Genomic DNA, 27,844 nt, shown 5'->3' with positions numbered 1-27,844 from the left:
TGCTGATCACCCTCGGAGTTTTAAAATTAATCATTCGATAGGACTGACCAAAAGCCACTGCGTATTCACCCTAGGAGGGTTGAGTCATTACTTTTTGGGTAGGCATGTGTTACCTCAAGCAGAGGCAGGAGTCAGTCCTCTCACAAGGACAATCCTCAAAATCTGGGTTCATTTATTTTGAAACTTTTCCCCTGTACTCTTGGGGCATTTACTTTGCCTCTCAGTACGTGTATTTCTGTATTAGATGCATGGAGGGAATTCCCACACAATATTTAATCATGCAGAAGAACTATGTCCAATTTTATTTTCACTTCTATGGAAAAGGTGTCATATAATCTTAAGATAATCCTATGATTAATATATTTTCTAAGGCAAAGTCAGAAAGGACCTTGTAGGTGATTCCATGTGTGGCCATTCTATGTGGTATAAGACAAAACCAGACGCCCCTGGTGTTAGTTTCCCTGTATCTGTGCTAGAGAATCTGCTGAAATAATAACATTTTTTTTTTTTTGAAGAAGCATCCCTTAGGATTCAAGGTTAAATATACCATTCTTTAGAAAATTGGACCTCCAAGTTTAAATCAAATCCAGTTTTAATTTTAAAACTTACTTAAAGGATCTGTGCAAAATATATGAGAACTAAAAAGATGTTGCTCTGCCTTCCACCGCTGGGAATGATGTAATAGGACACAGAAGGAAAATGTGCCCATTGCAGGAGAGAAAATGCCTGGTAAATATTTACAAAGTATCAGAGAGCTGTGGTGGCACGGGAATTAGATGAACCGATGAACTAAAACGCCAGGGGGAAGCGAACACGCATCAGAGGTGAGGTAGTGATCTCTGGCTTCTTTAATTAATTAATTTATGATGTATAATTTGGGGGAGGCCCATTTCCTGATTCTGGGTGTGAACTGGGAGCTTTGCGCAGACAGAAAACCTATCTCTGGGAAGAGCGTAACCTGTAAAACTTTTCATGGTCATGCAGGGCTGACCAGGAAAAACAATAAGGATTTTTTTCCCATGGAAATTTTGCCCTGGTCCTGGTATGTAACAGTGGCTAGAGGTCTTGGTCAGAATGTTTCGAGAGGGAGAATGAGGTGTCCAGCCGTCTTGAGATGTGTAGGGAATAAAGATCCATCTGGGAGAAACCCCAAAGCTGGTCTTCCCAGTCAGAGTTTGGGGTGCAGTTTTTGAAACTATTGGAGGTGGGAGGAAGGTGGCTGGGCTGTCGGAAGGCAGAGAGAGATCTCTACCGAGCACCGAGGAAGTAGGGAACCCTTGGGCTAACAAGGGATGTTTACCCGTTTTGGGGAGCATTCTGATTCCTAGAGAAAGGACTTCTAGCATTATAATTCTACTGAAAGAAAACCTGAAAATATTTAGTACATGTACATAGTGAGACTCGTTTTACAGAGCACTTCTACATACTTTATTTCATTTGTCTGAGCCCTTCTAACCTTGTATGGTCTGTAGTTCTGGGGTAATCATGCTGATTGGATACACCAGGAATGTGTGTGGGGTTCAGACAGTTTAAGAGGAGGCTCAGTGATAAGAAGGAGAGCCCAGCTAGAACACAGGTGTTCTGACGGCTCATCTCTTGTCTGCATTATCTACCTCTAGGTAGCTATTTTAACGGGCTACTCAGGAACGCTTAGCTGTTCTTTAAACTTCATTGTGCAGATGGACTAATTTTGAATCATTTCTATTTACAAAAATTGGTCCTTCGCTGGCAGTCACAACAAACAAACTGTTCAGAGCCATTGGAATCAATATTATTCTCCCCTGGAACTTGGATTAAATAAACGGGTATTGAAGATGAGAAGGTGGAAAGCGTGGGGGCATGAATTTTGGTTTCAGGATACTAATTAGAGCCAGAGTTTCCCAGTGAATTATTTATATTTCTGTCACCTGAGGACTTCCAGAGGGCAATTGGGTTAATTCACACACTGTAATTCTCCAATTCTAATAAACTGTGGAGAGTTCTTAATTGGTAATTAGAAAATGATGATACCTTGTCGGTAAAAACCACATTCCTTTGACTACACTGATGTGATTATGCAATTACATTTCAAATTAGCTTGAATAATGTTCAACACAGGAATTCTAATTCTGGTCTGATCTTCCGGCTAACTTGGGCGTGGGCAGATTTAGGGGTTCCTTAAGTATAGGCACACTGTTCCTGGTTTCGAAGGGATTCCTCAGCTCACTCTAGTGTTCTCTGCAACACATGAAGTGGCAGTGAAGGTTTAATTTCACTGTTCAGTCTTAATTTTGTACATAATTCCTTTTTAATTATGACTTAACTCGTCTTTAATTTTTATGGCAACCAAGTAGCTTTTATATTTCAATATTCTTTCCTTCTATTCAATAAGAACATACTGTAGTTAATCAGGAAATACCTGCAATGTACATTTACAATGATCAGACCAAGAAGGAGCATTTAATAATAATAATAATGATAATAATAGCGGTGGTAATAAATTGGTTATTCCAAAATGTAGGAATCCATATAAATACAGCTCTGAGAGTTGATAAAGAGTGGAGGTTTGATAGAGTTCAAACAGTGACACTTCATATATATATATATATATATATATATATACTCTTCTTTAAAAATATTCCTTTCTACTGTGGTTTATCATGGGACATTGAATATAGTTCTCTGACTATACAGTAAGATCTTGTTGATTGTCCCCTCCCTGTATTATTATTATTTTTTGTTTTTTTATTTTTTATTTCTTTATATTTTTCCTACTCCACAGCATGGTGACCCAGTTACACTTACATGTATACATTCTTTTTTCTTATATTACCTGTTCCATCGTAATTGACTAGACAGAGTTCCCAGTGCTACACAGCAGGATCCCACTGCTAATCCATCCCGAAGGCAACATTCTGCATCTATTTACCCCAAGCTTCCAGTCCCTCCCACTCCCTCCCCTTCCCTCTTGGCAAGTCCATGATTTTCCAAGTCCATGATTTTCTTTTCTGTGGAAAGGTTCCTTTGTGCCATATATTAGATTCCAGATATGAGTGATGTCATATGGTATTTGTCTTTCTCTTTCTGACTTATTTCACTCAGTATGAGAGTCTCTAGTTCCATCCATGTTGCCGTAAATGGCATTGTTTTGTTCTTTTTTATGGCTGAGTAGTATTCCATTGTGTATATATACCACGTCTTCCTGATCCAATCTTCCATCAGTGGACATTTGGGTTGATTCCACATCTTGGCTATTGTGAATAGTGCTGCAATGAACATGAGGGTGCATGTGTCTTTTTTAAGGAAAGTTTTGTCCAGATATATGCCCAAGAATGGGACTGCTGTGTCATGTGGTAGTCCTATGTATAATTTTCTAAGGTACCTCCATACCGTTCTCCATAGTGGTTGTACCAATTTACATTCCCACCAACAGTGCAGGAGGGTTCCCTTTTCTCCACACCCCCTCCAGCATTTATTTGTGGACTTATTAATGATGGCCATTCCGACTGGTGTGAGGTGGTATCTCATGGTAGTTTTGATTTGCATTTCTCTAATAATCAGGGATGTTGAGCATTGTTTCATGTGCTTGTTGGCAATTTGTATATCTTCCTTGGAGAAATGTTTATTCAGGTCCTTTGCCCATCTTTCAATTGGGTTGTTGGCTTTTTTGCTGTTGAGTTGCATAAGTTGCTTGTATATCCTAGAGATTAGGCCCTTGTCTGTTGCATCATTTAAAACTATTTTCTCCCATTCTGTAAGTTGTCCTTTTGTTTTCTTTTTGGTTTCCTTTGCTGTGCAAAAGCTTGTCAGTTTGATTAGGTTCCATTGGTTTATTTTTGCTCTTATTTCTGTTGCTTTGGGAGACTGACCTGACTTCCCGTGTGGTTAACAACGTAACTGCTCAGCTTTGCTTCTCCAGTGGCTGTGGCTCAACCCCTACCCTCCCTGTATTATAACTTACTTCTGCTAACCCCAACCTCCCACTCCATACCTTCCCTCCAACCTCTCCCCCCTTGGCAACTCCAAGTTTGTTCTCTCTGTTTCCAAACAGTGATACTTCTGAGAATCAGAGAATGAGGACCCAAAATGATTCATGTACAGCCGCACCATCCACCAGGGTAGCCACATGTGGCTATTTAATTTAAATCAGAATAAGTGCTCAGTTCCTCAGGTGTCCTAGTCACATCTCAAGTGCCCGGGGGCTGGATGTGGCGAATGGATACCCACATGAACAGGCCATGGGCAGCATCTCCATCATTCAGAAATCTCTCTAGGAGAGAGCACTGATTTAAACAATCCCACACCTCTAAATGCACAGAGTAATTTTTACTTTCCCCTTTACTATAAGAATATTTATTTTTTACTTCATATAAAAACAATTTTTATTGAACTATAGTTGGTTTACAATGTTGGGTTAGTTTCAGTTGTACATCAAAGTGATTCAGTTATACATATATGTAAATATATATATATATTTTTAACAGTCTCTTCCATTATAGTTTATTTCAAGATAAGGAGTATAAGTTCCCTGTGCTATGTATAGAGGAGATCCTTGTTTGTTATCTATGTGACCTGTAAAAGGGTGTATATGTTAATCCCAAACTCCTAATTTATCCCTCCTCTCCCTCTTTCCCTTCAGGTAACTGTAAGTGTGTTTGCTGTGTCTGTGAGTCTGTTGCTGCTTTGTAAATAAATTCCTTTGTATCATTTTTAAAAGATTCCACATATAAGCGATATCACATGATGTTTGTCTTTCTCTGTCTGAATATTGGAATATTTAGACCATAGCACATGGTGCCAAAAGTTTGTGAATATGCCTTCATTCACTATTTACATATTCATTAAGTAGCTAATACGTGCCAGGCCCAGGAATGAGTAAGACAGGAAAGGGACATGCGTATTATTCTCATTTAATCACAACAATTTAAGTCCTATAGGTATTAAAAATGTCTTCCAATGATGGAGCCTTTGAATTGGAAGACATACTAATTTATGTTCAGCTTCCTAACACGGCACAGTTGGGAAGTAAGAAGTACAGTAAAAAACGTGGGTAAGGAAAGAAAAATGCAAGAGAGTATATGGATCCGTGATCTCCGAGCAGCCCTGTCATTGCTTATTGCAGATTTTCTTCACTTTCTGAAAAGTTATAATTTCAGTAACATCAAAACTCAAGAAGATGATTGACGATGATAAGCGCGTGTACCTGAGAGCAACTTTCAAATGAGGTAAATGGGCAGATCCAGAAAATTTATAAGAACAGTGGAGCAACACAACAATTAATGGATTACAAGCCATACAAGACAACATCTGCAAAGACAGCAAATTATGGTTTATGTGGGCTTTTAACATTAGTGATAAAGAAATAAAATCACATACAGTTACCCTCTCAGACCCTTATTTCAACTTTTATATTCGAGGTACTAAAAAGGCGAAACAAAACTTGGCTGTATTGGTAGGGAGTTGGTTTGATCCTGCAGTGAGAAGAGATTATGGTCCCAGAATAGTCTGCAGTGTGGAGGATTTACCTAGGATTTAAGGGCATTAGCGTGGAAAGCTAGGGTTAAACAGTAGAATGAGTTACTCAGGAAAGGTTAACCTACGTCCTGTTTCTCAAGGGCATTTTGCCAGAAGTAAGAGTGGAATTGGACTGAGCGTTGTTTGTGAGAAGCACGAGAAGGGGACAGGGTTTGATATGCCAGCCAGTTCCCTCCAGTCTCCCTGTGAGATCAATATACCTTTGATTTAAAAACCATCACCATCTCTTCTCAAAGCCACGTTATCCACAGTATTGATTTCCCAGGTGTTCTCAGCTTGCTTTCCTGAGCCCATGTCTTCTGTGAGGGCCTTAAAGTTTCTCCCTCTCTGCCAAGGTTAGTGAGAACTTACCATGCCATTAAGTGCGATGAGACACCGTTCGTCTCTGCCCGCCTCCAATCTTCAAGGAACGTCTGGCACCATTTCCTGATCCTGAAAGCAGCCTCTCCTGCTGGCATCCGTGGCACCACACCCGTCCGACAACATCCCATTTGATTCCAGCTCCACATTGCAATCCTAACTGGAGACACCGACAGCTTTGAGTTATTGCCTCCCCTCTCCTTCCCCTAGTTACCACTTGTGTTACAAGTTGTTTCATACCATGTTCCACTGAAAGCCTCTGATGACGTGCCATTGCATTTAGAATGAGGTCTACATCCTGGAACCTCATCGTCTGCCCTCTCATTCACTCTCCAGCCTCAGCTCTCTACTTGTCATTCACTTGCTCTTTTACCTATTCCTTTTTATTTTTTTATTTTTTTGGCTGCAGTCAAGGCCCGTGGATGTTCCTGGGCCAAGGATCGAACCTGCCAAAGCAGCTACCAGAGTTGCTGCAGTGACAACACAGGATCCTTAAGCCGCTGTGCCCAGGAGAACTACTCTTTTACCTGTTCTTTCATGCCTGTACTGTAGCCATTATGAGCCGTTGTAATGCTCGGGGATCTGAGTGAACAATGCAGGCTAAAATTATTGCCTTCTTAGAGTTTATATTCTCTCGGTAGTTAAGTGTGATCTGGTAACAAGAGATAATTAATAAACAGCGCGAGAAAGGAAAATTATAATACATTAAATGCCAATAAGGGTGAAGGAGGGAAAAAAAAAAACTGGTGGGAGGGGTGTGTGCATGAAAGGTTGAAAACAGAGGGCAGTGAAGAAGGTTTCACTGAGTAGTTGGCATCTGAGTACAGACTTGATGGAAGAGAGAGAGAAAAAACTGTGCATGTATCTGGGTGAAGAAAATCCAAGGTATGGGGAAGAAGAAGTACAACATCCTAAGTGCACGTGGAATATTCTAGAAACGAGAAGGTCAATATGGGTACCACAGACTGTATGAATGAGAAATAAAACAGAGGGAATCCTGGAGAGCCTTTGACTTCTTCATGCAATGAGATGAGAAGCCGTTGGAAGGTTTTTGGCAGGGAGGTGATGATGTTTCTTTCTTAACACATTGATTCTTTAAACGACACCTGTGCATTGGGCACACTTTGTCAGGCACTGTGCTGGGTTCCAGGCTATATTCTTGATGTTTTACTTAACTGAGATATTTCCATGTGAAATCAGTGATTAAACTGACTTCTTCATGTATATAAAAGACTTGAAATGTAAGCCATCTTTGCTTTCTGGTAGGAGAAAAGAATATTCTCTTGTTCTCGTGATATTTGCTCACCCTGCCAATATCCCTGAGAAGGAACAATTGTGTGAATGGGAGCCCAGCTAATAAATAACATTCGATTTGTTCAAGTGGCTAATTCAGTGAAACTGTGACTTAGCATAGGTTATGACTCATGTGAACGGATTACTGCTACAGCACCCCTGTGAGTATAAAGCAGGTTGAAAGAGGGGAGGAAATGGAGGTTCAAATGTCCTGTCTTGTATCTTTGCATTTGGGCACTTCAGAAAGGTGGGGTTTCTAAAACATCTTTTCCCAGTAAAATCAGAAAAAGTTAGGGAAACAAATCTTGCCTCATTGGAAAAATGAGTATGCTTAATACGCTTCCTTTTTGTTGGCTGTTAATTTTTACCGTATTTTGAAGTTTGACTTGTTAAGACCTTTCCCTCTTACAAGTCCTTTTACATAAAACTTAATTTCTACTACTTTCATAATTACTTTTATTCTTTGGAGTTTACTACAGATTATGAGTACTAATCTTATTTTGTGAGACTAGTATTCACCTCCGTTTAAAGTTTTAGTATATAGGTTTATTCTAGGAGCACCAACGCACGTCATAGATGTTCCAGGCAATGAGGACAAAAGGAAAAGAAGAAATGATCAAATCGGGAATGCAGATTTGGAGTTTCTATTGTGGCTCAGCGGGTTAAGAAACCGACATAAAGACATGAGGATGCAGGTTTGATCCCTGGCCTTGCTCTTTGGGTTAAGGATCCAGCATTGCCACAAGCTGCTGTGTAGGTTGCAGTTGTGGCTCGGATCCAGTGTTACTGTAGCTGTGGCCTGGGCCCCAGCTGCAGCTCCGATTTGACCCCTGACCCAGAAACTTCCATAGGCCACAAGTGCAGCCGTAAAAAGAAAATAATAATAATAATAATAAAAAAGTTCTCCCTAAGAGCAAAAGGATACAGATTGTGCATCAAGTCCCCAATAAAATGGATAGCAAAGATACTCATTTAAGCATTTCATTTATTAAATAGAAACCCACACAAAAATTTCTAAGAGGAAGACAATGATCACCTAAAAGAGGGAAGGGAATTGCAATGGTATCACAAACCTCAACCTCAAAAATAAGACGGTACAGAGCAAATGAGAAGTGCTATTATGATTCTGAAGAAATGGTTTTTAACCTTCAATTCCATACTCTGGTAAACAAAATGTGGGACTTCCCGTCGTGGCTCAGTGGAAACGAATCCGACTGGGAACCATGAGGTCTTGGGTTCGATCCCTGGCCTTGCTCAGTGGGTTAAGGATCTGGTGTTGCCATGAGCTGTGGTGTAGGTTGCAGACACTGCTCAGATCCTGCGTTGCTGTGGCTGTGAGGTAGGCCGGCAGCTGTAGCTCCGATTGGACCCCTAGCCTGGGAACCTCCATATGCTACAGGTGCAGGCCTAAAAAGACAAAAAAAAAAAAAAAGCTTGTAGAATATAGACAATATTAACACGTCGTTACTTAGAAAAATGGATTACCATGTATGGTGGACATGTTGTGTGAATATCTTGCCTTTTAGTTTATATTGCCTCATGTTTTGAGGCTTACAACTTATTTTTCATTATTTTCCTGTTAATGCTTCAATACACATTTTGGAAAAGTATTTACAGTTAAGAATAGTATCTTTTTACTTTCTTACAGTATAATTCAGATGGGAGAGCATACTGGTACATGGAGAAATTTACTCACACTGGTACATGGAGAAATTTACTCACACTGGTACATGGAGAAATTTACTCACACTGGTACATGGAGAAATTTACTCACACTGGTACATGGAGAAATTTACTCACACTGGTACATGGAGAAATTTACTCATACTGGTACATGGAGAAATTTACTCAAGCTCAAAAGATCCACCAAGTGTCCCCCTCCTCAGTCATGACCACCAAAACCATGCTGATCATGAAGGAAGGTGCAACTCATTACACTGACAGCAGAGGGACTCCTGCAGGAGCTTTTCACATGAAATGCCTAGAAAAAAACTGAAGATGAGACAGACTCCTTTTAAAACTAACATAAGAAGAAAGTAGAAATTGAAAAGCAGCACATCTGCATTGATAAAAATTGCCAGCAACAATCGCCCCTGAAGCAGAGTAAAGCTGGACCATAGTAACACCGAAGACATGGAGAACTAAAAAAGAAAACACTCAGGGCACAGTCTTTAGGGCATTAGCCCGCTGTGGCCTCCTTTGTCTGGAAAAGCAATAAAGCTATTTTTTTCTCCCTCTTTCATCACCCCCCCCACCTCCCACCAAAGACAGCACCTAAGATGGAATATTCAAAAACTAAGAAAAAAATGGACAGAAAACAGGAAGAAATGTCATCAGAGTAGGCTGAATTCACAGAAAAACATTGAAGTAAAAGATCAGATGATGTCAGGAATTCCCTGGTGCAGGGCGTTAAGGACCTGGCGTTATCACTGCTGTGGCCTGGGTTTGATCTGTGGTCCAAGAACTTCTGCGTGCTAGCTAGTAAAACGATGTGGCCTTGGAGTTCCTGTCGTGGCGCAGTGGTTAACGAATCCGACTAAAAACCATGAGGTTGCGGGTTCGATCCCTGGCCTTGCTCAGTGGGTTAAGGATCTGGAGTTACTGTGAGCTGTGGTGTAGGCTGCAGACGCGGCTTGGACCCCACACTGCTGTGAGCTGTGGTGTAGGTTGCAGATGCGGCTCGGATCCTGCGTTGCTGTGGCTCTGGTGTAGGCTGGCGGCTACAGCTCTGATTAGACCCCTAGCCTGGGAACCTCCATATGCCGCTGGAAGCGGCCCTGGAAAAGGCAAAAAACAAACAAACAAAAAAACCCACGATGTGCCCAAAAGGGCTTAATCTCTAAAATATACAGACAACTCTTACAACTCAACAACAACCACAAACCAAACAACTCAATTGAAAAATGGGCAGAAGACCTAAATAGACATTTCTCCAAAGAAGACATGGATGGCCAGCAGGCACATGAAAAAATGCTCAACCTCACCATTTGTTAGGGAAGTGCAAATCAAAATTGCAAGGCGGTACTTCCTTATACTGGTCATAATGGTCATCATAATAAGTCTACAGATAACAAATACTGGGGAGGGTGTGGAGAAAAGGAAACCCTCCTGCACTGTTGGTAGGAATGTAAATTGGTATAACCTCTATGGAAATAGTATGGTGGTTTCTCAGAAAACTAAATATAGAGCTACCACATGATCTAGCAATCCCACTCCTGAGCATACATTCGGACAAAACTATAATTCAAAAAGATACATGCACCCCATGTTCATTGCAGCAATATTCACAATAGTGAAGACATAATGTCCATTGACAGATGAATGGATTAAGAAGATGTGGTACATATACACAATGGAATACTACTCATCCCTGAAAAAGAATGAAATAATGCCATTTACAGCAACATGGATGGGCCTAGAGATTCATACTGAGTGAAGTAAGTCAGAAAGAGATAATGACCAGTACCTTATGATATCACATATGTGGCATCTAAAATATGGCCCAAATGAACCTATCTACAGAGCAGAAACAGACTCATAGACATGGAGAACAGACTTGTGGTTGCCAAGGGGGAGCAGGGGAGTGGGATGGACTGGGAGTTTGGGGTTAGTAGATGCAAACTATTACTTTTGGAGTGTGTAAACAATGAGGGCCTGCTGTATAGCACAGGGAAAATGTATCTTTTGGGATAGACCATAATAGAAGATAATATAAGAAAAGGAAAGTAAATCAAGTATAATTAATTAAAAAATTTACAAAAGTTAAATGGCTAAGAAATTACCCAAAGGAGAATATATTTGAATGACAATTTAATAAATGCACTAAAGAAAGTCAGAAAAACAAACAAAATAATTAAAAATTCAATGAAAGAAGTAAACTGTCAGAGAAAAGAGTAATTGAAATAAAAGAAATTTCTTATATATTCTCTTTATGAACCAATCATCTATCTATTTATCACTTATGTGTATATATCAATACAGTACATACATTATATTTTTTGAATCATTTGAAAGTAGGTTGTATGCAAGGGTATTTATTTGTATAACCACAGTAGAGTTGTCAAATTCAGGGAATTTAACATCAAATAATGCTACTGCCTATTCTATAGGTCATATTCCAAATATACCAATTCCTCCGATAATATCCTTCTTCTTCTTTTTTTCTTTTTTTTTTTTTTTGCTTTCTTTAGGGTTGCACCTACAGCAAATGGAGGTTCCCAGGCTAGGGACCTAATCAGAGCTACAGCTGCCAGCCACAGTGACAGCCATAGCAACTCCATATCTGAGCCGTGTCTGTGACCTACATCACAGCTCACGGCAACACTGCATCCTTAACCCCCTGAGCAGGGCCAGGGATTGAACCCGCAACCTCATGGTTCCTAGTTGGATTTGTTTCCACTGTGCCACGACTGAAACTCCATGCTCCAATAACATTCTTTTTAACTATATATTTGCAATAAAGGATACAGTTCAGGATCACTTAGTGCATTAGTTTTCAGGTCTCCTTTGTCTTTTTAAATCAAGACTTCCTTGGTCTTTCATGAAAAAATACGGGGCAGAATTTGCAGCAACATGGATGGAACTAGAGACTCTCATACTGAGTGAAATGAGTCAGAAAGACAAAGACAAATACCATATGATATCACTTATAACTGGAATTTAATATACAGCACAAATGAACATCTCCACAGAAAAGAAAGTCATGGACTTGGAGAAAAGACTTGTGGCTGCCTGATGGGAGAGGGAGGGAGTGGGAGGGATCGGGAGCTTGGGGTGATCAGATACAACTTAGAATAGATTTACAAGGCGATCCTGCTGAGTAGCATTGAGAACTATGTCTAGATACTCATGTTGCAGCAGAACAAAGGGTGGGGGAAAAATGTATACAGGTAAGAGTAACTTGATCCCCACGCTGTACAGCGGGAATAAATTTAAAAAAAATACAGGGCAGATATTTTTTAGAATGTTCGTCAACTATGGGTTTCTTTGATGTTTCCTCATGAATGAATTGAGGCTGAAGATTTGAGGTTGAATACTACCCAAGTGATGTGTCCTTGAGCAATTATGTCTGGAAGCACGCATGCCTCTTTGGGATGTTCATTTTGATTACTTGGTAAAGTTGTTACCGATTGTCTCCCTTGCAAAATTTTAAAATTTCGTGACGAGCTAAAAAGTATGGGAGGATACTCAAAGGAGGATACTCCTTTTTTCAAACCTTTCCCCCCCTTTAAACTCAGCATCTATTCATAATTCTTGTCTGGTCATGTGAAATGTTCCAGGCTCATCTGGCGGCTACTCCCTAATTTTCCCATAGAGACGTATTTCCTTTGAGAGGGGAATGGCATTTAGAAACCAGGGTCTGGGATCCAGTTCTCCTGATTTGTCCTTGGCTGTGGATGAGCCCTTTAGTAGAAACTGCTGAAATCATGTTTTTCTTTTACTTCTAATTCCATAATATCTATGTATTTACTCATTTGTTCATTCCTGCCATACACTCGAAATAGTTTTTTTTTATGTTTACTGAGATTTATTTATTTATTTATTTATTTTATAATTTTTTAAATTTTCCCACTGTACAGCAAGGGGGTCAGGTTATCCTTACATGTATACATTACAATTACATTTTTCCCCCACCCTTTCTTCTGTTGCAACATGAGTATCTAGACAAAGTTCTCAATGCTATTCAGCAGGATCTCCTTGTAAATCTATTCTAAGTTGTGTCTGATAAGCCCAAGCTCCCGATCCCTCCCACTCCCTCCCTCTCCCATCAGGCGGCCACAAGTCTCTTCTCCAAGTCCATGATTTTCTTTTCTGTGGAGATGTTCATTTGTGCTGGATATTAGATTCCAGTTATAAGTGATATCATATGGTATTTGTCTTTGTCTTTCTGGCTCATTTCACTCAGGATGAGATTCTCTAGTTCCATCCATGTTGCTGCAAATGGCATTATGTCATTCTTTTTTATGGCTGAGTAGTATTCCACTGTGTATATATACCACATCTTCCAAATCCAATCATCTGTCGATGGACATTTGGGTTGTTTCCATGTCCTGGCTATTGTGAATAGTGCTGCAATGAACATGCGGGTGCACGTGTCTCTTTTAAGTAGAGTTTTGTCCGGATAGATGCCCAAGAGTGGGATTGCAGGGTCATATGGAAGTTCTATGTATAGATTTCTAAGGTATCTCCAGACTGTTCTCCATAGTGGCTGTACCAGTTTACATTCCCACCAGCAGTGCAGGAGGGTTCCCTTTTCTCCACAGCCCCTCCAGCACTTGTTATTTGTGGACTTATTAATGATGGCCATTCTGACTGGTGTGAGGTGATATCTCATGGTAGTTTTGATTTGCATTTCTCTTATAATCAGCGATGTTGAGCATTTTTTCATGTGTTTGTTGGCCATCTGTATATCTTCTTTGGAGAAATGTCTATTCAGGTCAAAATAGTTTTAATGTATTAACAGTGCTAAAGAGTTGCCCTGTGTGGTTGTGCCAATTAACATTCAGGGGTGCCTGATATCTCCAGTTGTTTACATCCTCACCAGCGCTTTCAGAGTGTGTTTTTTATATGGTTTGTTCTTAGCCACTCCAGTTTGTGTACAGTGGTATATTGTGGTTTTGATTTTCATTTGTATGTTCTTGGTGTCTGATGAAAGTTTCACCTATTCATTTGTTTATTTGCCATTGGGTATCTTTTTTGGGGAGGGGGAGTAAAATGCATGTTAATTTTCTTCTATTGCATTGTCTGTATTTTTGTATAGTCTATATACACACATATAAACATTCTAGATAATAGTTGTTTGTGGCATTTATTTTTGGAAATAATTCCAAGCTCACTCGTATTTTTTCCCATGTTTTATTGAGAAAGTTTTATGATTTTGCCTTTACTATTTAGATCTTTAAAACCTCCAGAATGCTTTTGTGTATTGTATAAGGAAGGGTTGAGAATAATTTTTTTCCATGTTGAAATCCAAGCGACACAGCACCTTTTATTGAAAGGATCTTTCTTTCTGGCACTTCAGTGCAGTGTCATCTTTGTTAAATTCCACGTGTTTACATTTATGTAGCTATGCTTTTGAACTCTATTTGGTTTAATGGGAATATTTCTCTATCTTGGTGTCATGCTATGTTGTCTTTTTTTAAATTTAATTTAATTTAATTTTTTTTGGTCTTTTTGCCTTTTCTAGGGTTGCTCCTGCAACATATGGAGGTTCCCAGGCTAGGGGTTGAATTGGAGCTGTAGCCACCGGCCTACGCCAGAGCCACAGCAATGCAGGATCCGAGCTGCGTCTGCGACCTACACCACAGCTCACGGCAATGCCGGATTCTTAACCCACTGAGCAAAGCCAGGGATTGAACCCGCAACCTCATGGTTCCTAGTTGGATTCGTTAACCACTATGCCACGCCACGAACTCCTATGCCATGTTGTCTTGTTTGCCATAGTTTTATAATGTCTTAATACCTAGTAATGTGACTCTTTCAACTTTATTTTCAAAATTGTCTTAGGTATATGTGGACTTTTAATGTACATATATATTTAATATCATCGTTTCAATTTTCATGATGTAAAAATACAGCTAGGATTTTCATTTGGATTGTATTGAATCAATACATCTGTTTAGAAGGAATGATTATCTCTATAATATGTTGTCTTGAAATTCATAGACGTTTGTCCTGTTGAGCTTTTTTATATTTTCTCTCAATAATGTCTTTAGTTTTCTGTGAAGAAGTTTTGTATGTGTTCTGCTAGGGTAATCCTTAAGTATTCTTTATGCTTTTATAACTATCACTTAAAAAACTCATTTTCTACTTCTTGGTAGATAATAATGAAACTTTTTCATTCTGACTTTAATGAGCAGTTTTGCTAAGTTCACTTATTCATTTTAATAGGTTTTCTATGGGATGTTTTTGGGTATGCCACAGAAACAACTGTGTGGTCTGCAGCCAGTCACAGGGATCTTTACTTTTCCATTCTTTCTGCTTTGGTAGTTATTTATTTTTTAAATTTTTTTTATTTTTTGGCCATTTCTTGGGCTGTTCCCTTGGCATATGGAGGTTCCCAGGCTAGGGGTCGAACTGGAGCTGTAGCCACCGGCCTACACCAGAGCCACAGCAATGCGGGATCTGAGCCTCGTCTGCTACCTACACCGCAGCTCATGGCAACGCCGGATTGTCAACCCTCTGAGCAAGGCCAGGGATCGAACCCGCAACCTCATGGTTCCTGGTTGGATTCGTTAACCACTGTGCCACGACAGGAACTCCTGGTAGTTATTTTACTTACATCCACACACAGCTAAGGACCGAAGCTGCAATGTGGAATCGAAGTGGTGATAGAGGGGTTTTTATCTGTTCCTTATCATAGGAGATAAGGTTTCAATATTTTACCATTAGATAGGATGTTTGTTGTAGGTATTTTGTGGATGAGCCTCAAGATCAAACTAACGTCAGAGTCTTCTGTTTTAGTTTGCTGACGTTTTTATACGGATTTTTTTCATGTCCTTTTCCTGGCATCTATTGGAAAGATTTCTTTTTTTCTCTTGGTATGGTGAATTGTTTGGCTTGCTTTTCCCCTCCCTCCCCACCTCTTCCTGCCTTCCTCCCTTTTCTCTCTTCTGTTTGGTTTTTCTAATGTGGGAACAATGTTGCCTTCCTAGAATAAATTCAAATGAACCGTGATGTATTAATTTTTATATATTTATGAATTATATTGAAGTCAATTTTGGAACTATGTTCATGATAGATATTAGTCTGTAATTCACTTTCCTCGCAATGTTCTTTTCAGGTTTTAATATGAAAGTTAGCTTGGCCTCATGACATAAATCGGGCATATGCCCTCTATATTTTCTTTTGGATTAAAAAATCCTTTTTTGTTTAGGTATCAACTGAATTATCAAATACCTGAGGACAAAGGGGCCCAGAATGTTCAGTTCACTTCTCTGGGCTTCAGTTCTCTCCAGTAACGTGCTCCTCGAGTCCTGGCTGCCTTGGGAGCTCTCTGATATCTTCCGCCTGATGTCTCCTGTATTTTGTTCATCTGTTTGAGATTTTCTTGGGGAGAGGCTCATTTTGCCGCAGGCTGGCCCATCGTGGCTGGAAGTGGAAGCCTCCCTCATCTTTAACACCAACTCCAGTTCTTGCTATTTTTCACAAAGGGCAGAGAGATCAAGAATTTTTCAACTTGTGTGTTACAAGTATTCATTAGAGACTTTTAGACTGCTGTCTGTGCTCACCTTCTCATGGTTGAATGCTTTAGGAATGAAGAAGAATATTTACCAAGACAAATGCTTCTGTCAGCTTGACAATGCTCTTTTCAAACTGGGTGCCTCTCAAAGCCAGCTCTGCATGGTTCATTACCCATTTGCTGCCCTACCCTCATCTTTAAAGATTTGCTTTAGATGATGCTAGTCTGCAGAGGTTTCTGTTTCCTGGTACCTACAAGTTTTAGTGGCTTTAGAAGTTTTAGGAAAGTTAAGAAACATGTTCTTCTGGCTTTTGTTAGTGAAGAAGAATGCTTATTTTAATTTTGATTAGAATCGCTTATAAACATGCCCTGGAGGGATTTCTTTGGGTAACATCAGGATAGTTGTTAAGTCAGTCAGAAGGGTGCATGTGCACACACACACACACACACACAGACTAATTCTAAAAGGTGAATCAAAATTTTAACAAATAATATTTTCACAGGGAGTGGTGTCAGCAGATAGCAGAATAGGGGTCTCCTATTTGTATTCCTGCTCAGCAATAATAATAACTTGGCAGCTGGTGGCATTCATTTTCCTATCAGATACCTCAATGCAAGATGGCTGTTCTACTGCCAGGATCACATTCCTGTTCCAGGCAGGAGAAAGGAGACCCAGAGAAAACAAGACTGGTGGGAGCCAAATCTTTCCCTATAGCGAGCTCTTCTAGAGGCTCCAACTAGTGACTTGATTTGCATTTCGGTTGCTACAACTGTCACATGATCACAATGCTACAAGGGAGGCTGGTCAATGCAGGTTTTTTTTTTGTTTGTTTTCCTTTCTTTTCTGGCTGTCTTGTGGCATGTGGAGTTCTCAGGTTTGGGATCAGATCTGAGCCATAGTTGCAACCCATGCCACAGCTTGGCAATCCCAGATCCTTAACCCACTGTGCTGGACTGGGGAATTGAACCTGCATCCTAGTGTTGCAGAGATGCTGCTGACCTCATGGTGTCACAGCAAGAACTCTCTTTCTTTTTTTTTTAAAGTATAGTTGATCTACAGTGTTGGTGTCAATTTCTGCTGTACATCAAAATGATTCAATCATACATATATACACAATTCTTTTTTTTTAATTTCCCCAATACATTATTTTTTTCCTACTGTACAGCATGGTGATCCAGTTACACATTCATGTATACACATTTCTTTTTTAAAAAATATTATTTTCTGTCATGTCCTATCCCGGGAGATTGGATATAGTTCCCTGTGCTATGCAGTAGGACCTCACTGCTTATTCATTCTAAATGTAACAGTTTGTATCTACTAACCCCAAAATCCCAGTTCATCCCACGTCCCCCCTGTTCTGCCTTGGCATGACAAGTCTGTTTTCTTTGTTTGTTGGTCCTCTAGGGGTGCCTCTGGGAAAAGCCCCTGAGAAGATGGAATGAAATGAAACCAAACTCTCTGCAGTCAAGTGCTGCTCTGTTACTTCCCAGCTGTGTGTCACTGGTCAAGGTACTTAGCCTTCTTGTGTTTCAGTTTCCTCAACTGCAGAATGAAAATAATAGTTCCTACCTCAAAGGGTTTAAATGAGCTAATACTTGCACAATGCTTAGACCAGTGCATGGATCTACTAAGGATCCATTAATATTATGATAGCACTGGTGATGGTATAGCTAAAGATAGATACAAATAAAAACTACAATAATTAAAGAAATAATTTGGCAGCTGTCTTGGACTAAAGTGCCTTAGTAGGAGATTTGGGATCCAGGCAGGAAGTTATTAAACCCCACTGGAGCCCAAGACCAACAAGGTCTGTTTTGAGAAGGCAGACCCATGCTCAAGCTGCTTAATTGCCAGTTGTGGTCCCAGCTGGACCCAGAAACAGCTCCTGCTCCTATAGATATGATTATATCCCTTTTTGGCTTTGTACTGCCACCAGTGGCATTTGTCACAGGACCCAGCAAGGCATCATGCCTGCCAGTGCCTCAGCTATAGACTAATGGAACAGAATCGAGAGCCCAGAAATAAACCCACACATACACAGGCAACTCGTGATGGACGAGGGAGCCAAGAATTCTCAGTGGAGGAAGGATAATCCCTTCAGTAAATGGTGTTGGGAAAACTGGATGTTCACACAAGAGAAAGAAGGGAATTGGATCTATCTTATGCCAATCAGAAAAATCAACACAAAATGGATTAAAGAGGGTGTTCCCTTTGTTGCGCAGTGGAAACACACCCGACTATTATCCCTATTATCCACTATTATCCACGAGGAGGATGCTGGTTCGATCCCTGGCCTTGCTCAGTGGGTTAAGCATCCAGCATTGCTGTGAGCTGTGGTATATGTCACAGATGTGGCTTGGATCCTGAGTTGATGTGGCTGTGGTGTAGGCTGGCAGCTGTATCTCTGATTTGACCTCTAGCCTGGAATCCTCCATATGCCACACGTGCGGCCCTAAAAATGCACGCGCGCGCACGCGCGCGCGCACACACACACACACACATACACACACACAAAAGCAAAAAAAAAAAAAAAAGGACTAAAGACAAATGTAAGACATGAAAACATGAAACCTGTTGGTGAAAACATAGGTAAAAAGTGCCTTGACATTTGTCTTGGCAATAATTTTTTGGATATAACATCAAAAGCACAAGCAACAAAAGCAAAAATCAACAAGTAAGACTACATCAAATTGAAAAGCTTCTGCACAGCAAAAGAAACAGTCAACAAAATGAAAAAGAAACATAAGGAATGGGAGAAAATATCTGCAAACCGTTTATCTGATAAGAGGTTAATGTCCAAAATATAAAGGAGCTCATACAACTCAAGAGCAAAACCCAAATAACCTGATTAGAAAATAGGCAAAGGACCTGAATAGACATTTTTCCTCAGAAGACATACAAATGACGAACAGGTATGTGAAAAGGTGCTCAAATCACTCTTCATCAGGTAAATGCAAATTAAAGCCACAGTGAGGAGTTCTCTTGCAGTGCATTGGGTTAAGGATCTGGCATCGTCACTGTAGCAGTTTGGGTTGCTGCTGTGGTGCAGGTTTGATCCTTGGCCTGGGAACTTCCACGTGCTGCAGGTGTGGCCAGAAAAAAAACAAAACAATACAATCTCAAAGCTGTTAGGATGGCTCTAAAGACAAGAGTTAAACAAACATGGGTTAGAATTTGGAGAAAAGGAAATCCTTCTACCCTGTTGGTGGGAATGTAAATTGGTACAGCCATTATGGAAAACAGTATAGAAGTTCTTCAAATAATTAAAAAGAGAACTACCACATGACTGCAATCCCCCTTCTAGATACATATCCAAAGGAGATAGAATCTGTATCTCAGAGAGATAGCTATATTCTTGTGTTTATTCTAGCATTATTCACAATAGGCAAGATCTGAAAATGACCTAAATTTCCATCAGTTGATGAAGGGACAAAGAAAATGTGGTACATATATACAATGGACTGTTATTCAGCAATAAAATAAGGAAATCCTGACATTTCTGATGACATTGATGAAGCTGGAGGACATTGTGCGAAGTGCGATCAGCCAGACATAGAAAGACAAGTGCCTCATGAGCTCACTTATACTTGGAACCTAAAAACTTGCACTCGAAGAACCAGAGAGTGGAATGGTGGCTGACAGGTTCGAGGGGGTGGGAGGGAATGGGGAGATGTTGGTCAAAGGGTCCAGGCTTTCTGTTATAAGATGCGCAGGTTCTGGGAATCTAATACACAGCGTGTTGACTGTAGTTGACAATACTGTATTGTATATTGAAAGTTGCTTAGACAGTAGGTCTTAACTGTTCTTACAGTTAAATAATTCTGTTGGGGTGGTGAGTGTGTTAATTTAACTTGATCATGGTAATCATTTCACCTATGTAGGTATATTAAATCATCACGTCGTACACCGTCAAAAAAATCACATTGCACAACTTAAATATACTTAAGTATATGTGTGTATATATATTGTATTTGTCCATCCTAGCTCAGTAAAGCTAAACAATTAATTGACTCTCAAGACTGAAATATGTACATTCACAGGTAAAAATATTTTATTAGCTTTCAGCAAAAAACCTGCCTGTTAAAATAACATAAATCTGTATTAAATTTACTATTCAAATGATCAACAATAAAAATGACTTTCTCAGCTTTATTATTGTCTTCAACACAAACATTTTAGTCTTTTAGGCAGATAATTCCCGAGATTCAGTGGCAGTAGTGTTAGTGGTCACCTGAATTCATTATATGTGGAATCTTTCTCACCCAAGACGGGATCAGGGTATAGCTTGTGAATGAATACATTCTTAGCAATACTTTTTGCATGCAAAACATCTGGTTTCTGGTCATATAAGTTTGTTGGAAGAGGAGAAAACCTCAATTCTTATTTCCTTGTTTTACCGACAAGGAATTGGAATAATTTAGGTATAAACGAATTATATTCAGCTAAACTGACATTCAAGTATAAAACCTGCAGTCAAACCTGGGAACTTTGGAGAAGTCTGGAACACTTTTCCCCATGAACCCATTATGAGGAATCTACCAGAGGATCTGTTCAAGGATGTAGCTCTGACTACTGTTTTGTAATAGATATGGGAAGAATGAATAACATATTCAAATGACTTCCTAGAGATAAAAGCAGCAAAGTCTATGAGGTGGAAATGCTATAGAAAAAGCAACTTTTTATATTCAATAAATATGTTGCCAACAGGAGAAGAAGAGAAAGAGAGATTGAGGGAAACATGGACTGAAATAGAGGTCAAATATGTCAATTAATTGTAATGCGAGGATCTAATTTGGCTCCTTGTTGAAAAAGCAAATGTAAAATCTGTGAAACAATTGGAGAAACATGAGTATTTGGTATTTGATGATAAGCAATTAGTTGCAGAAATGTTTTCATAATGATAGTATGGTTCTTTTAAAGTAATGACGTTATGTTCTAAAATTGTATACTGACGTATTTAAGATCAAATAATATGATATCTGGCGATTTGCTTCTGAATGTTTTAGTGGAGGGGGGATATGAGTGAAGTATAAACGAAGCAAGATTAGCCAAGTGTCAATCACTGTGGAAGCTGTCTGAGAATTCATTCCTTCATATTCTTCTTTCTGCTTTGGGATTAAATTGAAATTTTTGTATGAAATTTTTCATACAAAGAATTAACCACAAACAGATAGGACTTGGAGAGGCAGGCACATTTAACAGTAGAAAGCAGTGACAGATGGTCATCTGATGGGGGGATTATGAAATAACAAAATGATAAAAATGTTACCAGCAGAGTTATTAGACTTACACCACTTAGCAGAAGAGCTAATATACACCAGGAGTTCCTGAGGACATTATTGTGCTACCGAAGGGTCTAATAATTAATCTTACAAGCAAAGACACTGAATAATGTAGCAAGTGGTAAATTATGTTTTGCAGAGTCTCTTTCAGAAACCAATGCCTCAGTGAATGTATTTTACAAAGTTTTCATTAGCATCTTGTCATGTTTGAGACGTCTCAGCATACAGCGTGATTTGATCCAGAATCCCAAAGACACTTTGGCATATGTCTGTGCTGATGTAGTGACCATGGAGGTGCCCTGCTAAGATCTCCACAAAGAGGACCTACTGCTGAGAGCCTCGTTGATTGACAGCACCAGCTGCCACCGCTCTGGTTCCTCTACGGCATTCATGCTGAGACCATGCTTCTCCTGGGCTGCTCTCAGTCAAAACTGAGCATGATGGAGGCTCCTGGTCCTGGCACATTTTTTGCTTAACACAAGATACCTTTACCAAGCAACTTGCAATTAGTGACACTCCATCGGCTTGGTTGAAATTTCTCAAAACTGCTCTGGAAGAAGGCTCTTCCTAAACTCACCTTCCGTCTTGGCTTTCACAGGTGTCGTTCTGCATCACACTCTGAAGGCTCTTCCTACCTTCTGCTCCATCTCTCTCTCACCATCCCAGGCCTCCCCCCCGATATGACTTCTGCTTCCAGGAAGAATCAAAAGGACAGAGATGTGCACTGAAAAGATTCATTGAGAACAGCCCCACACTCAATTACCTTATATTGGGTCTTTTAGTTTTCCATTTCAAGAATGCAATAAGGGGGCTAAATCAGCAAACTGGCTTATCACCCCCAAGTTCTCAAATAAGGTCTGATTCATGATGAAGCTGGGCCAGGAACACTGAAATCAGGCTTTGGACTTATGCATGCAGTTAACTCTCATTGAGGGACTTCTTGTATTTGTAGTTTGTTACTTTCTGATAGGGTAGTGTTTTTTTTTTCCTTGGGGTGCAAAGGCCCATCTTAAATGATAAGTTCCTTTAATTCCTAAGAATTTCATATCTTAATTCAACAGAGAATAGTTCATAAGCAGATAAATATCTCAGGTATCTATTTCTGGAATGAAGAAGCTAATTGTTTCCAATTTATTTTAGCAATATGGTTTTGACTATTGTTCATCTGCATGCAATATATTTCATCCCTTTCATGGTGGGCCTAGCCCTTAGTGGTAATGATGGGATTTCAGGACATGTTTCAATTTTGGATTCTTATTACACTCCATCAGCTTGTAGTAATTGTGTTCAGCTCCATGTCTTTTCTCCCCTCCGTATGGCTTACCTTGACCAGAGTTCCCAGACAGGTGACAGGCAAGCCCTGGGTAGTTTGCCACATCCCCAACCATTCCAGAATGTACTCCAACCGCACACATCTTAACGTTACCTACACGGGTCATGAAAACCTTTTAGCTTTCTCTCCCTGATTTTAGCCGGTGGTGCCAATGTAAAAATGAGGTGGGAATTGAATGTTCATTCATTCATTTAGTGTTTGCTGAATGCTAATATGTGTAGGTTCAAAGCTCAGGGTGAAACCGTAGTCTGGAGAAGAGACATATTAAACAGTTTTTTTTTTATTTTTTTATTTTTTATTTTCCCACTGTACAGCAAGGGGGTCAGGTTATCCTTACATGTATACATTGCAATTACAGTTTTTCCCCCACTCTTTCTTCTGTTGCAACATGAGTTTTAATTAGACAGGAAGAAACTAGCCCATGCTTGGGTTATGCCTGGAATAGTTTCTAAAATTTTTGTTTGCTCTGAGATAGATACAGACTTACATTTCAAAACGCAGGTTGGCATTTGGTAGTTTTCATTGAAGCTCGGTCAGCGATGTAGGAAATGTAATTTGATCCATAGATGTGTTCCTTAGTCTCTCATGTCTGATGACTGAGTTTAAATCTCAGAATTGAGGTTCAGTTATTGAATGATAACAAGCCTTTTCTGGCTTTTACTTACTGTTGATTTTTACTTTCTAATAACATTTTAATCTATTATTTTCCTGTACATCTTTTCACTAAGGTCTGCCTATCTTTCATAGGTAGAATTGCCAGATGTAGAATATAAAAATACCAGGTAAGTGTATCTTATGCAATATTCAAGAGCTGCTTATATTAAAAATCTGTTTGTTGTTTACCTAGGTTTCAAAAATTTTTTTTACAAATTTATTTATTTATTTAATTTTATGTTTTTGTCTTTTTGCCATTTCTTGGGCCGCTCCTGCGGCATATGGAGGTTCCCAGGCTAGGGGTTGAATTGGAGCTGTAGCCGCCGGCCTACGCCAGAGCTACAGCAACGTGGGATCCGAGCCGTGTCTGCAACCTATACCACAGCTCATGGCAGTGCCGGATCGTTAACCCACGGAGCAAGGCCAGGGACCAAACCCGCAACCTCATGGTTTGTTAACCACTGAGCCATGCCACGATGGAAACTCCCTAAGTTTCGAATTTAACTTGGCATCCTGTATTTCACCTGGCAGTCCTCTTCTTAGGGGAAGGAAAAATGAGGTTGAAGTTGTATTTTTCATAAGTGGTCAGACAAGGAGACAGATATTCTGGCTGAGAAGACTTGGTGATTTGTATAGGTTTTCTTTGTCCATGTTCTTGCTCATGAAAGTGTTCACGATAATATGTTCTAGCCAGACTGTTAATCTATGGAAATTTTTATCAATATGAGAATTTAAACTCGTTCAATTTATAAGACTTCTTTTCTTTATATGAGTACCCCAATTTTAAGTCAAATCCAAAATTTTAAGTAGTACTTTGCCTATGTTATGAGAATTAAAGACATCATTTATGTCAGAAGTTACATTCCAACTTGAAGATTCAGATTTCCTGAATGGATATCAGCTCAGGCCTTCTGTCCATGTTCACAGGCCAGAAACTCATTAGGAAGAAGTTCAATGGCAAAGAACAAGGGACACTGGGAATTAGGATATTTACGTCCTGATCTTGGCACTTTCCCTGGGAAAGTGGCATCAATCTAATGTCTCTGTTTCTTAATTTGTTAAAGGAGGCGATTGGACCACATTTGCATTTCTCAAGGTGCTCTGAGGACCATCCTTGTCACAGAGCTTCTGGGTCCAAAAAGTTGTCAATAACTGCATACTCCTTGGGGTATACAAACTATAATATTAAAGTTTATGCCTATAATATATCATAATGTTATATACTATAAAATTTTATATCAACTATGTATTATGATACATGATATATAAAATTCAATATTATGATACATAGTAAAGTTTATGTATAATAGTTATTATGTAGACTATATTATGATATATTCTATTAATATCATAAAATATGTAAACTATACCTTTGAGAGACCACGAGGCTCTGAGACGCCTGTGGGCTCAAAAACCAATAGCAAACCACCAACAATGTAAAGTCGCATTCTGCAAACTTTTGGTCTCCAAACCCTCTTCTGAGAAAGCTCTTAACATCACATGGACCATCTGGGGGGGAGGATCCTGGGGGTGATGAGGCTGCTAATCCTCTCCAGCTCCAACACATAACAAACATCCTTAGAAAGGTCTGGCTTTGGTGAAATGCAACAGTGGCTCATATTTTGGGAGGCTGAGGTGCTTTGGCTCAAAGTGTGCAAACAGTGGGGAGACCTGGAATGTTCAGAGTGCACGGGGAATACAGGGAGGCTAGTGGACTCCTTTTGTTTTATTCGTAGACAACATCAACGCCACCGACAGCATCTTCTTTCATAGGAAGTCTGTATCGATTTAGTTGTAATCTGTCCTTTCCAATTTTATTTCGATTCTTCGATTTGACCAGGGTGTTATAATGGGGAGTTGCGTGTTAAAATAGAGTGAGAACACAGTTTAAGTTTTCTGAGGGAGTAGTGGCTCCCTTTTTCACTTCTCCACTCCTGCTCCCTTCTCCTTTGAGTGCTGTCCTAATGCCTTGCTGGAGTCTCAGACATTAAGATGTCACTTTTATTCCTATTATTCTGATTCTAGTTTGAGGGGATTTTTCCCCATTCATGTTTATGTTACATAAGAGCTTAGAAAACAGATCTTTTTATTTTGTAGTCAAAAATCTTCCTCTCTTTAAGTCTTCTGGCTTTCAGCAGGAAATTGCCAGCTTTTTAAGTCATTCATATGGCTTCTGAGAAATGAGGCTGCTGGATTGATGTCTCCGTGCAAAATACCCGGGCTGCTCAGACCACAGGGGAGAGGGGAGGAGGCAGGAGCAGTCCAGGTGCAGTCTACGCACAGGAATAGCTCCTCACATTTACATGTTCAAGTCCTAGCCCCCAGGACCTCAGAATCTGGCTGTATTTGGATATTGAGTCTTCAGAGAGGTCATTAAGTGAAACGTCTTTAGGGCGGGTCCTAACCCAATGTAAGAAGAGGAAATTAGGACAAAGGCACATATAGAGAGAAGACCTAGACAGGGCACAGGGAGAAGGAGGCCATCTACAAGCCACGGAGAGAGGCCTCAGAAGAAATCGACCTTGCTGATGCCTTGTTCTTGGACTTCCAGCCTCCAGAATTGTCAGAAAAACTTCCTTCCTGAAGCCACCCAGCCTGTGGTATTTGTTAATGTAGCTGGAGCAAGGCAGACCCACAGGGACCTCTGGAAGCAGAGTCCCATCCCTTTCCCCCAGCAGGTGAGCTCTTTGCTTTGAAAATGTGATGTTTTTATCAGAGAAACGTTCAGCTGGTTTCTCAGCTCCTATGTTGGTTTAATAATGTTGGCAGTATCTTTAGCATGCTTTCGGGAAGAATGACGAGTGAATAAGCAACCTAGAAAAGAAAGAGCATCCTGATAAATGGGTGTTTCTTTTCACAGACACCATCCTCTGCCCATGGGAAGAGTTCTGCTTACCCTTTTTCTGACAAAGGAATATTATAGAGACAAAGCTGGAAAAAACACGTCACCCTGTGAAGGAGCTTTGGTTCAGCTGCAGAGCTAAACTCTTACCTCTGTGCTAAATTGGAATTGGCCGTGAATGATTATGAAAATCTGCCGTTGCTGAAGGATCTTATTGGAAACCAAAGACAAGAACAGACATTTCTTGGTGTCGCTATGTCCTAGCATGTGGTCTCTATACTTGGGCTCCTGAATGCTTTCCTGTGCCTTGTTAAATGTATTGTTTTTCTGGACCCCATGCAAGAAAAAAATGCTTAAAAAAAAAAAAAAAAAAAAGATAAGCTCTGGGCAGTACCATGACAAACTCCTGCATATACTTTTAACTTTTCTTCTGAACCCATTGAATCTGTGTATTAAAAATTACCATTATTTGTTTAAAATTATGTTAAAAACACTGTTCTTCTCCCTCTTGTCTAAACATATTTAGTCTCTTATTTGAATTAGCTTCATATCTTTGTTTCAGAATTCGATTTAACTTGAACTTATACTAAACCTTTAATCAAATGCAGAAATGACTCTTTCCCCTTGATTTAATGTTACAAAGTACTTGTCTTAGCATATAGGAATTGCACACATAATTGTAGTTTTATCTAGATCTCAGTCTTGGGCTCCATCTTTATTTTTATTCCTGTATCTCTCCATCCAGGAACCAAGAAAATGCAAGATGCAAGGTAGTATCCGAACTTCAAAGGAAAACAAAATGCATGTTTACAGGTACAAGTAGACCACACAGCTTCTGGGGTTGGGAAGAAATTCTGTTTCTGAACCTCCTAACAAGCCCAGTGAGAAAGAAAACAACTTTGTTTTCAAGTAGTAAATAAAGAAAAAAAGATGCTTATGAAATGCTTGACCTTGTGCAAATTAAGCAATCACTCTGTGCCTCTGTTTCATCATAAGTTAACAGAGAAGGATAGGATAACTTCCTTGTATAGGCAGGCTGGGGATGAAATCAAATGTGCCAGGATCAGCAAAGCATTTAGAACAGTGGCCGGCACAAGGAAAGCACTATTTCAGTGTTTTTTTACAATAAAAAAAAAAAAAATAAAGTAAGTGCTAAGGAAAATTCTGCAGGAATGTAAAGTTTCACCCAGTACCTAATTTTAAAGGATAGTTCTCACTGGGAGCTTCACCTTATCAACAGGAGAGTGAGAGAGGCAAGGTAAAATGTTCCCTTATGGCTTCTCTATTGCAAACACATTTATGGGATTTGCGGAATGTTTTCTTGAGTCATCTCTCAATAAACACGGAGGACAGAGCGTTGAACTCAGGGAAAGCAATTTTG

General features: G+C 39.7%; 1 protein-coding gene across 4 annotated transcripts in view; it reads left to right on the top strand.

The window, feature by feature from the left end:
• The window catches only part of LOC146402200 (uncharacterized), a 122,448-nt gene extending 95,043 nt beyond the window's left edge, over positions 1-27,405 (top strand). For 2 of the 4 annotated variants that reach the window (XM_084959586.1, XM_084959585.1), the window contains 4 exons: positions 17,757-17,861; positions 23,715-23,749; positions 26,173-26,299; positions 27,209-27,405. In XM_084959586.1, coding sequence (XP_084815712.1) covers positions 17,757-17,861; positions 23,715-23,749; positions 26,173-26,299; positions 27,209-27,286 — 345 coding nt within the window. In that variant the 3' untranslated portion in view covers positions 27,287-27,405. Of the gene's footprint in view, positions 1-17,756; positions 17,862-23,714; positions 23,750-26,172; positions 26,300-26,481; positions 26,840-27,208 lie in introns of those variants that run through there. The other 2 variants (XM_084959588.1, XM_084959587.1) reach the window with 1 other exon arrangement.
• The last annotated feature ends 439 nt before the right edge of the window (positions 27,406-27,844 follow it).

This window comes from Sus scrofa, chromosome 6 (genome assembly GCF_054392235.1).
Source record: "Sus scrofa isolate SSC_HxYL_T2T_F1_AM1 chromosome 6, Sscrofa_HxYL_maternal_Yorkshire_Landrace_v2.0, whole genome shotgun sequence".
In the NCBI taxonomy this organism is placed as follows: Eukaryota; Metazoa; Chordata; class Mammalia; order Artiodactyla; family Suidae; genus Sus; species Sus scrofa.
The sequence above is the reverse complement of the archived record's forward strand: the minus strand, read 5'-3'. Positions and strand labels throughout refer to the sequence as shown.